Source organism: Mesoplodon bidens (assembly GCF_964165515.1).
Source record: "Mesoplodon bidens genome assembly, chromosome: 3".
NCBI classification, from domain to species: Eukaryota; Metazoa; Chordata; class Mammalia; order Artiodactyla; family Ziphiidae; genus Mesoplodon; species Mesoplodon bidens.
The window spans coordinates 75,166,657-75,178,961 of NC_138178.1; the positions used below are offsets into that span (position 1 = coordinate 75,166,657).

Below are 12,305 nucleotides of genomic sequence, written 5' to 3' on the forward strand. Positions count from 1 at the left end.
CTGTAGGGCTCTGTGCCTCTGCTCATGGGTTACTCTGCCCTCGCATGTCATCTCTGTCTGTTTTGAAGCCTTACACAGTGATCCAGAGCCCGAGCTGGCGAATTCCCCAGGGATGCTTTCCCAAACCCCTCAGCAGAACTGACCCCCTCCTCTGGGTCCTCTGGACTCTGGCTCCCAGCTCGATTCTACCACCTATCATGTCCTGCCCTATATCACGTCAGCTTGTTTAGCTCTCTCTTCTCTGCAGGCTACCAACTCCCAGGGGCAAGGATGGAGACTTACTCATCAGCCTTTGGGGACCTGGGACAGGGCCATTCGTGCATTCGGGAACTCAGCTCCAGGTAGTTGAATTCAGTTCATCCTGCTGAGCCTTGATGACGCCAGGCCACTGGGAGTCAGCCTTAGGGACCTCACTGTCTTAACTTGTTTGGAAAACCTTGGGGTGTCATAGAATAAAATCCATTACTGGCATCTTCTTTATGGTTACATGTCCCTCAGGGGGAAAGGGGAATTAAATCAGCGGAGCAAGGCTGGCCTGTGACCCACAGTGCCCCATCGACTGCTGTCACCACTGCTCAGCCTTTTGCAGGGGTCCAGTCTCCCAGGTCCTAGATGGTGGAGAGCCAGAGGGTACTGATCAGGATTGTATTTTTCTTTTAAAAGTATGGATGTGTGGTTTCCACTTTTATTTTATTTTATTTTATTATTTTATTTATTTAGGCTGTCTTAGTTGCCAGCACATGGGATCTTCATTGCGGCATGTGGGATCTTCCGTTGTGGCGCACGGGCTTCTCTCTGGTTGTGGCGTGTGGGATTTTCTCTTTCTCGTTGTGGCATGCGGGCTCCAGGGCGCATGGACTCTGTAGTTTGCGGCACGCAGGCTCTCTAGTTGAGGCATGTGAGCACCGTAGTTGTGGTGCGCGGGCTTAGTTGCTCTCCTGCATGTGGGAATCTTAGTTCCCCGACCAGGGATCAAACCTGCGTCCCCCGCATTGGAAGGCAGATTCTTTACCACTGGACCACCAGGGAAGGCCCCAGTTTCCACTTTCTAACTCTTGGAACCTGCTGGCTCCAGGATCTCAGAAGCGATGCTCCAAGGCTGGCTCTGCAGTGCCTGCCAGTCCCCCAGGTCCATCTTTTGTCCTTGCTGAGCTGGAAACAGCCTCTCTCCGAGGACTTTGGTCCCATTCCTCTTGCCTGTTTCCTCTTGACTAGGTAGCAGGCTTTTCTGATCAAAAGCTGCTATTCTTTGGAAGGCTGACTCTTTTTCAAGAGTTGTTTTTCAGGACCATTCATTTTAAGCCTATTACATTTGATCAGACTTCACCTTCATTGTTATGTACACTTAACAGCTTAAGATTAGTTTTGAAAAAAATTCAGTCTATTTTGTGACAACTTGTGTGGTTAATTAATGCTCTGCAGTGCACGGTGAAACTTGCAAGGCACCACACAAACACCAAATCATAACACATTTCCTGTTTGAAACTGTCTTAGTAAATTGAACATCTGTATTGCAGTAATACACTGTATTAGTAAATTGAACATCTTTTATTGATTCACCTTGTTAAGCAGGGAAATAATCCTTATGGTTTTATAAGCCTCTTGCAAGTTCTAGTAGATGCCATTTGGACCATGAATTTAGTTGAATAAGTGAAGGCAGATGTCAGGCATTTAATTGGCACTTCTCTCTCAGTCGGCTGTATCAATTTTGGAACTATTGTTGGAGAAGACAAAATTCACCAATGGTATGAAACTGACAGTGAATTAGATGCTGTTGGCCTTTGGAGGGGAGGGAGGGACTGTGCAGAGTTAGTGCTTGACGATAGCTAATATCATCACCTGGTCTTCACAGGGTTTTCTACAAAAGTTCTTCAAAGAGCAGAGAGGAAGAGGGAAGAAGGTGGTGGCAGCTTAACTTGATTGCCCCACAAAATTTGTTTTAAAGTCTTGAGCCTTATATTAAATGTTCAAGGGACTTTTGTTTTCTACTCTGTGTTATTTTCCTTCAACTCTTCAGCCAAAAAGATTTGACTGGGAAGATGTATCTTTTTATCTGTGGCTTTTGGACCCCTTGGGCTCAGATACCTGGCTTGAGAAACAGGTATAAAAATGGCAATTAAAGGGGTATAAAAAGATAGTGGAGGAGAACTAAACTATGGTACCTTCAGACAGTGGAATATTTTAGCACCAAATACAGTGCTGAGAAGAATTTTGAGCTATCAAGCCATGAAAAGACATAGAGTAACCTTAAATGCATTTCACTAGGGGAAAGAAACTAATCTGATGACTCCAATTATATGACATTCTGGAAAAGGCAAAACTGTAGAGACAGAAAAAAGATCAGTGGTTGCCAGGGGTAAGGGGTGGTGAGGAGGGATGAACAGGCAGAACACAGAGTTTTTAGGGCAATGAAAATACTCTGTATGATATCATAGTGATGGATACATGTGATGATACATTTGTTCAAACCCATAGAGTGAACCCTAATGTAAACTAGAACTTTGGGTGATATGATGTATCAGTGTAGGTCCATCAATTGTAACAAGTGTACCACTCTGGTGGGGGATGATGATAGTGGGGGATGTGTGTGTGGGGGAGGGGGAATATGGGAAATCTCTGTACCTTCCTCTCAATTTTGCCATGAACCTAAAACTTCTCTTGAAAACAGTCTTAAAAAATAAAAAATAAAAAAGACACCAGAAAATAACCAAAGTGACTTTAGTGTTTTAAAATGTAATTTTTAAGCAAGGAAAGGAGAGACAAGAGGCAGAGGCCATGATTGCATTTGCCTTTGGAGTGGCCCCTCAGGAGGGATAGATTGGCAGGGGAGACTGGGGGGACAGGGGACCAGGTGGAGTGCTCAGAGTCACCTGGAGAGATGGACCAGTGGCGTTCAGGGTTGGGGAGGGAGTGGATCCTGTCCTGGGGCAGCAGGTGGAATGATGGGACCTGGCAACTGCAGCATGAGCAGGGGAGAACTGACGCATTCATTAGCAGGCGCTGAGGGCATCCTACCTGCCTGGCCCTGTGTTGGGTGTTTCACACCTGATCCTCATTGGAATTTGTTAGCCACCTTGGGTGATCAGTTTGGGCAGCTCCGATGAGGAATCTCATCAACCTTGGTGAGGTTGAGAGTGTTCCAGGATCACCTCTACTAAGCAGCAGGACCCATGTCTAAACTCAGAGTGGGTGGAATCAACAGGCCTCAGTGACTGTCTAGACAAGGGCGGGGCGTGAGTGGGGTAGGAGAGATGTCTCTACCCTTCCTCTCTTGCAGGTCCCCGCCCCAGAGTCTTCTTATCCAAAGCCCCCCGACCTCCCCTGCATGATTTGCCCCATCAACAGCTGACCCATCTCTGGCCTCTCGGAAAGAGCACTGAACTTGGAGTCCAGTGGCCGAGGGCTGGACCCGACCTCAGCCCTCCTAGCTGTTTGCCTTCCCCTCTCAGAATGTTAGCGTCCTCAGAAAAATGCAAATGATAATTTCATCGTGAGAATGAAAGAAAAGCATGTAAAAGAAGCCAGCGCCAAACCCAGCACCTAGGGTGATAAGAAGATGGTTTGTTCCATGGTTAGATAATGTTGGGTTTGACTAAATTTGCAGAGTTCCAAGTTGTGTCGCATAGTTGGACTTTGAAAAAATATATAATTCTTACCCATTGAATTTGTCAATATTGGTGTGTAGCCTCTTGCACCCAATAGCATTGGGGTGCATCCTGTGTTGGGGTCAACAACAGGCCATCTCTGCAGACACCTGTGAAGTCCTTTCAGGTGACAGTGGTCACTCTGTCCTGGTCAGTGCTCTCAGACAACTCAGCTCTAGAAACATCGCCTGCTTTTGCCACACATAACTTTCCTTTGCACCTTCACAGTGGCTGCATGTTGCTAAAACTGCCCCTTTGGTGGCCAGTTGGCCATGTGTACATCATTGTTTTCTCTTGGCTTCCTCTTTAGTTGTGGCGGTTTACGTGAAGAAGTCCTGGTGGACCACTGAAGATGTACTAAGAACCTCTCTGATCCTGCAAGAGAAGGTCTGATGAAGGTGAGGCATTGCAAATTTAAGTGGACATTGCAAAACAGGTGTTAAAGGTCAGTGTGCTTATTATCATGTTAATAATTTAAAGCAGTCTACCCCTGTGGATTCATTTTCTAGGACTGCTGTAACAAAATGCCAACAAACTGGGTGGTTGAAACAACAGAAGTGTATCATTTCCCAGTCCCAGGGGCTAGGAGTCCAAAATCCAGGTGTTGGCAGGGTTGGTTTCTTCCGAGGGCTGTGAGGGAGAATCTGTTCCAGGCCTCTCTCCTAACTTATGGTGGCCTCAGCTTTCCTTGGCTTATCAATGGCATGCTCCCTGTGTCTGCCCATCCTTCTCCCTCTGTGTCTGTCTGTCTTTGTCCAAATTCCCCCTTTCCATGTGGACAGCAGTCATGTTGGATTAGGGCCCACCCGAATGACCTCATCTTGACGTGATCATCTGCAAAGACTCTATTTCCAAATAAATCACATTCATAGGTACTGGGGGTTAGGACTTTAACATCTTTTTGGGGGACACAGTTCAATCTATAACACCCTGCCAGAAAGGAAAATAGTAGTAAATGGCTATATGCAACAGATACCTGGCTATTGGTAAATCTCTCGTACCTTCCTGAGTGGCCTCTCACATCTTAATTTTGAAACATTAATCCACATCATCTCTCTAGGGTGTAGGGAAGTTCTGTTTATTGCATTCCAGTAATGTTTATTGGTACTTACTATGAGGTAGATATTACGTTAGATGCTAGCCTGTGTATTACCCAGACTTTTTACAGGGATTATCTGACTTCAGAATCTTTAAGGTATTTGTTTTGCAGACAAAGAAATTGAAGCTGAGCCACACAGCTTGTAAGTGATTTAACTGGACACAAATGCTAGTCTCTCTGACAGCAGGCCTGGTGGTCTTTGAAGCACTGTGGCTTTATAGAGACCTAGGATGGCAAGGGTGAGGGTTCCTTGTGGCTAAGATGTCCAATATCTTTTCATGTACTTATTGGTCATTTGTATGTCCTTTTGGGGAAAATATCTATTAAAATCCTTGGCCCAGTTTTTAAAAATTTTTATTTATTTTATTTATTTTTGGCTGTGTTGGGTCTTTGTTGCTGTGCGCGGGCTTTCTCTAGTTACGGTGAGCTTACTCTTTGTTGCAGTGTGCGGGCTTCTCATTGCAGGGCACGGGCTCTAGGCACATGGGCTTCAGTAGTTGTGGCGCATGGGCTCTAGAGCGCAGGCTCAGTAGTTGTGGCACACAGGCTTAGTTGCTCCATGGCATGTGGGATCTTCCCAGACCGGGGCTTGAACCCATGTCCCCTGCATTGGCAGGCGGATTCTTAACCACTGTGCCACCAGGGAAGCCCCCTTGGCCCACTTTTTAATTGGATTGACTTTTTCCTGTTGAGTTGTAAGAGTTTTTCTATATTCTAGATGCAAGTTCTTATTGCATATACGATTAACAAATATTTCTCCCTAGATTATGGGTTGTCTTTTTCAAGTCTGTTTTTCCCCCAGCTTTGTTGAGATATAACTGACATATAACACTGTGTATGTTTAAGGTGCAAAATGCGTTGATTTGATACACTGCAAAATGATTACGACCAGTGTTAGTTAACACCTGCATCACATCACATAATTGCCATTTCTTTTTTGTGGTGAGAACATTTAAGACCTACTCTCTTAGCAACTTTCAAGTATGTAATACAGTATCATTAGCTACAATCAGTATGCTGTATATTAGATCCCCAGAACTTGTTCATCTTATAACTGGAAGTTTGAACCTTCTGACCATCTTTCCCTCTCCCCCACCGCCAGCTCCTGGCAACCACCACTCTAGTCTCTGTTGCTATGAGTTTGGCTCCTTTATGTTACATGTATGAGATCATGCAGTGTTTGTCTTTCCCCTTATTTCACTCAGCATAATACCCTCAACTTCCATCAATGTTGTCACAAATTGCAGGATGTTTTCTGGTCTGGTTTTAATTGACTTGATAGACATTATTATTATTATTTATTTTATTTTATTTTACGCTGCGTTTGGTCTTCGTTGCTGTGCGTGGGCTTTCTCTAGCTGCGGCGAGCAGGGTCTACTCTTCATTGCAGGGCGAGGGCTTCTCATTGTGGTGGCTTCTCCTGTTGCGGAGCATGGGCTCTAGGCATGCAGGCTGCGGTAGTTGTGGCACGTGGTCTCAGTAGTTGTGGCTCGCAGGCTCTAGAGCACAGGCTCAGTAGTTGTGGCTCGCAGGCTCTAGAGCACAGGCTCAGTAGTTGTGGCTCATAGGCTTAGTTGCTCCGCGGCACGTGGGATCTTCCCGGACCAGGGCTCGAACCTGTGTCCCCTGCATTGGCAGGCAGATTCTTAACCACTGCTCCACCAGAGAAGCCCGATAGATACTACTTTGAAAGGGTTTTCTTCCGGTAAGTTAACGATGGCTGGAGATTCAGCAAATGGGTGCTGCCGGGCATACACACACACACATCTCTCTGTGTGTGTCATTGTCTGTGCATGAAGCAGGTGGTATGAGCGGTTGGGTGTTCTGAATCCCAGGAAGAGTTTGATTTGCTTTTTAAATATATATATATATTTTTCAGAGCAAGAGTGGTCACTTCCCTTGTGTATCAATTCTTCTAAATTTAGATGAGGAAAACCCTCACATTTTCTGAAAATGTGGCTTATGTTGTGAACAGATAGATACTTGGATGTTAATTCCAGTTAATGAAGCAGGTTGTAAAGATCTGTCTGCCCCAGCTGTATGTAGGGATAGTTTCCCTCTCCATTTACAGAACTTGGTGTCTTGACTTTTTTTTTTCTTTTAATTACATTCTGTTTCTTAGCCAGCTCTTCTTTACAAATTACCAAACCAAACCAAACCAAACAAAAAACCAACTTTCTTAGTGTTCTTTCTGTTAACATAATTAGTGGTCCTAATTGAGGGATTAGAACTGGTTCTTAGTTTTGTGTTTTCAGAAACGTTTCTAAGTCAGAATCACATGTCACACATTTTTTTCCCCCTGTAATGAAATTGGACAAATTAAGTGCATTTTCTTTTTCTCCTTTTTTCTCCTGCCAGTTTTTGATTGGATATTTCCCTTCTGCCAGATGCAATCTGTTTTTCTCTTCTGGCTTTCCTCTGAACTTTTTGGTTTTATAAGTTGAAAAATATAGCCTCCCACATTACACCCCTTGGGTTTTGTGATGAACTAGTTATTCTTAAAGTCTGAACTTGATTTGGCTGCTACTGTCTGAGATACAAAATTGAGGTGGCTTCTCAGAGTTAAGCTGGTGTGGCTTTTGCAAATCTTTTTCTCATCTAAGATTTGGCTCCAGATGAAGGTGAAATATTTTGCATTCTGGGCCAATTAATAAGTTTATTGGCACTAAACACTTTGTGCCATTTGCTAGAGGGCTGCAAGCTGACTTAGTTTTATTATTGGAGCATTTGAAAAACATACAAGTGTCTGAGAGACCACTTAAGCAGTCTTCTCCCTTGATTAGTGGAGGAAACTGAAAGGCGTTGTGAGTTGCTGAAGATCTCCCAGAAAATCTAGGCCAAGAAGCCATGACCACAATGATGATGGTGATGATAATAAACATTTAAGGGTCCAGTATTAAATACAAAACCAAACATTCATATTTATATCAAACTTCCCTTTCCCAAAGCTCTAATGGATGAAAGTGCAGAAGGGAGCCACTGGCTGGGCTGCAGCAGGTGCCCTGGCCCGGGACTCAGAAGTCCTGGTCTGGTGTTGCAAACCTGCCTGCCTTTGACTGGACAACCTGCCTTGTCCAGCTGTCTTAAGGCCTCTTTGGAACAAGGCAGGGAAATCAGTACATGTAATTGCTTAGCCTCTTTGAGCTTCAATTTCCTCACCTATAAACCAGGACCTCTCTGGCGGGTGGTGGGAATCGAATGGTAGCAGGTGGGTGGCAGTCTCAGCCCAGGTAATACTCTTGCTGATTTCATGGTGCTGCATAGGAAGGGGTGACAAACACCCACACCCTTAGGCTGTCACACAGCAATGTTGTTGAAACAAAAGCTAATAAAACAATACCGTCACTTTGTCACTAGCTGATTGGTTTCATCTCAAGTGCCACATTTTAGCGGTTGCTTGTAGTTGTCTGGGAGACTGCATTTAGGAGGATCCTGAGACCATATCCAGGCTCAGCCACATAGAGTGGGGATTGATTAGTTATGTCTGCTGTGAGTGCAGGAGTGGGAGGCCTTCATTTATGCCACACCTGTGCCATCCGTGGGCTATACAAATGCAGAGAATATGAACAGGCAGGAGCAGGAAATCATTTTGACTTGTTAATGGTCAAGCTCTTTTGTGGGCCTGACCTTGACCACAATACAGTTTCCTCAATTGTTATGACACTGCAGTGCGTGAGAGACAGTTCTATTTTGTAGCCTTAGGATGGGCTAGGCCTTGGGTCCCAGTAACTCTCTGGGGTTGGGACTCTAGTTTGTGCTCAAAATCTGTCACAAGCCATTGAAAATCAGTTGCTCTTGGTGTAGCAACTGGACACCAATAATAATCCCCAATTATTACCCTCCTTCTGAGGGTCAGAATTCTGGGGCTGTTGTTAAAAATGGCAGACTGGGTTTATCTCTGGACACACCCAGGGTTTCTGCTGAAATTCTTGCCTCTGTGTAACCTCCGGTTTCACTGGCATGTGACTGATTGTTCTCTGTCTCTTCACATTCCATGTCTGTGGTCCTGGAGACCCAGGAGGCCCCTCTGGCCATGCTCCTTGCTCCTGGAGGCCAATGCACGTGTGAAAGGTCAGGGGTGGGAAAACCTCCGTGAGAAACTATGATCCGCATTTTGGATCTTGAGCATGAGAGGAACTGTATGGTGGGGGAGCCCACACCTGGCCCCAGGGTGTGGGTTGATTCCAAGCATAGAATTTATTGTGTCTGATTTTCCCCTCTTGTCTCACTTAGATGTTCTTTTTGTCTTTCCTTCAAAGGTTCAGTCATTTGGGGAAAGGATTGTGCTTTTTATTCTAAACGTCGTTATTTTTGGAAGACTGGAGAGGAATTTGGATGATGATGACATGTTTTTTTTACCTCACTCTGTGAAGGAGGAGGCTAAAATTCTGTGGAGAGACGGAGCAGCTGTTGGATTTTACACAACCAAAAGGAAAGGTAAGGGCCACGCGGCCGTGTGGGGTCACTGCCACTTCAGGCTCCGGGGGGAGGCTTCTGGGTGTCTGCCTGCCTTGGAGGACTCCCTGAGCCCAAACGTTACTTGGAGAGACTCTTCTGGCACGAGAAGTATCACTAATTCAGCTGTCGTGTAAATAAGCTGAAGGTATGGATTTCATTTTCACCACATTCCTCGTTTTACTGGCAGAGTGAAAATTCATCATGGTCCTTGGATTCCCAGGCAGTGCCATGTCCCCCGTAAAATACTTGTTGCTGTTAATGGTTGTAAAATGACTTTGCAAGCACAACGCTTTTCGTTTCTTTTCTTTAATGTTACCAATTAGCTGTCAGGAAAAATGCCATTGCTAATAGCTGACATGTGGTGCAAAGGCACACTGGATGCCAAGATTTATAGACATTACCTCAGAAGAGAGGGAGGTCGGCCGCGATAACGAGGTTAGGGTAAAATCCTGGGACTTATTTTTAGGGGCTGTGATGAGCAGGGAGTGTGGAACTTGTACTATTTTGTCTAAGAGATCAGTCTCTTCTTTTTTTTTTTTTTTTGCGGTACGCGGGCCTCTCACTGTTGTGGCCTCTCCCATTGCGGAGCACAGGCTCCGGATGCGCAGGCGTAGCAGCCATGGCTCACGGGCCCAGCCGCTCCACGGCATGTGGGATCTTCCCGGACCTGGGCACGAACCCATGTCCCCTGCATCGGCAGGCGGACTCTCAACCACTGCGCCACCAGGGAAGCCCCCAGTCTCTTCTTTAACGTTGCTTTCTTTAATAGTTTCTTTGATTTTGAAAGGCTGTCAACATCTCTGACCCAACTGGTCCAAGCCCCATCATTTAATTCTTACAAAGTTCTGAATTTTAGCAAAAATAAAATTTCCAGGTACACCACCATAGATATGCTGTTGTCTGAGTTGAGTGTTTTTCTCTGGGGATAAAAAGGCTCTGATTATGGTTTTGAGCTGTGTTCACATTGTGTATGTGTTCCACCTGTCCAGGATGGAGTAAATCTGCATTTCAATTTTTTCTCTCGGTGTGGTGTGAGATGACCAGTTTCCCACGCAAGCAAGTCATGTAATTAATTATTCGTCAAGGTCAGTCATAGAGGCTGAAGTGCCTGTGTCTTTCAGCTCCTTGGGTCATGAAAGCCCTTTGTCCTTTGTTTTTTTTTTTTTTTCTTGCTCTTTTTTTGTGGTACGCGGGCCTCTCACTGCTGTGGCCTCTCCCATTGCAGAGCACAGGCTCCGGATGCGCAGGCTCAGCGGCCATGGCTCACAGGCCCAGCTGCTCTGCGGCATGTGGGATCCTCCCGGACCAGGGCACGAACCCGCGTCCCCTGCCTCAGCAGGCGGACTCTCAACCACTGCGCCACCAGGGAAGCCCTGTCCTTTGTTTTGATGTACTGTTTCACTTTTTGGGGTGGCTGTATTCTTTAGTCATTATTTAGATAGACCAAGGATCTGGAGAATACTTGAAATGGAAGTATTTTGTAATTCCTCTTTCTTGGGAGACCCATTTGTTGTCATTTTCTACCACATGGCTTGTCTTAAATCTGTAGCTAAATCATTTCTGCTGTAGATGTCCTACTAATAGAAACAAAAACTGTTAACAGATTCCAACCCGATGTGTGAGAACCACAGCTAAGGGGCAGAAAGAGCTTGACCTTGGTCTTGCCCACTGCTGCTGTTGCTCCTGGTTGCAGTGATACCCCAGACTTTGTTCTGTGAGAATTAAGCAGAGGCTGGATGTGGCTGCCTCATTCTTCCCAAGGCAGACCCAGAACCTTGCAGTGGAAGGAGGATATTATGGTGTTGAGTTGGGGCAGATCAGTCTAGGTGCTTGGATTTCTGCCTCCTCTTCATTTCTGACGAATTCCACGAATTTGATGGAAAGTTCTCTGAAGCTGCTTACTAGGTATTGTTGTTTTCATCCATGAACTGATTTTTTTAAGCGGCAGTTGACTGTTAGTTACTCAACAATTGAGTTAGTTTAAAAAGTATCAAATGAGGGGCTTCTCTGGTGGTGCAATGGTTAAGAATCCGCCTGCCAACGAAGGGACATGGGTTCGATCCCTGGTCTGGGAAGATCCCACATTACCGTGGAGGAACTAAGCCTGTGCGCCACAACTACTGAGCCCGCGTGCCACAACTGCTGAAGCCCTCGTACCTAGAGCCCATGCTCCACAACAAAGAGGAGCCACTGCAATGAGAAGCCCTTGCACCACAACGAAGAGTAGCCCCCGCTCGCTGCAACTAGAGAAAGCCCGCACGCAGCAATGAGGACCCAACACAGCCAAAAATGAATAAATAAATAAATAAATTTATATATTAAAAAGTATCAAATGAGTAGAAAGTTAAGTAAATAAAATATATTTTTCAGGTATACATTGCCAATTAAAAACATTTTTTACTGCCTGTTTCTGAACTAGCTTATTTTTGGAGAGAGAGAATAAAAGCATTTCCATGGAATAATTATATAGACCTTGCCACCAGCAATGTTTGAGAGTTCCAATCACTCTACATCTTTGCTGGTACTTGGTGTTGTATTTGTACTTTTAGTCGTTCTGCAAGATGGGAAGTGATGTCTAATTTTGGTTTTAATTTACATTTTACTAATGATATTGATCGTGTTTTCATGTGCTTTTGTTATGGTCATATGTCTTCTTTGGTAAGTGCCTGTTCAGATATTTTTGCCTATTTTTATTGGGTTATTTGTTTTCTTATTATTGAGCTTTGAGCATTCTTTATGTGTTTTAGATATTGGTTCTTAATCAGATATATTTTGAAAACATTTTCATTTTGGTTTAATAATTTTTTCAAAGAGCAGAAGTGTTAAATTTTAGTGGTCTAATTTATCATTTACCAATTTTCATTATAATTCAGTTCAAAATATTTTCCAATTTACTTTGTGATTTCTATGGTTCCTTTAAAAGTGAGTTTTAAATTTCCAGATATTTGTGAGCTGTTCCAGATGTTTTATTTTTTGTTGATTTCTAACTTAATTCTGTTGCAATAAGATAATAGAGTCTGTAACATTTTAATATTTTGAAAACTATTGAGAGTTGTTTTACGGCCCTGTATATGGTTTATCTTGGTAGACACTCCATATGGACT

The 12,305-nt window shown here is 44.4% G+C and overlaps 1 protein-coding gene across 1 annotated transcript in view; it reads left to right on the forward strand.

Annotated features, from left to right (window-relative positions):
* Positions 1–12,305, forward strand: part of LOC308614447 (protein FAM169B-like) — a gene marked incomplete at its 3' end in the record, with an annotated part of 84,728 nt that overhangs the window by 40,130 nt on the left and 32,293 nt on the right. Inside the window, 3 exon segments of the mRNA XM_081228901.1 lie at positions 3,955–4,010; positions 4,013–4,042; positions 9,003–9,180. Of these exon segments, the coding sequence (XP_081085027.1) occupies positions 3,955–4,010; positions 4,013–4,042; positions 9,003–9,180 (264 nt within the window).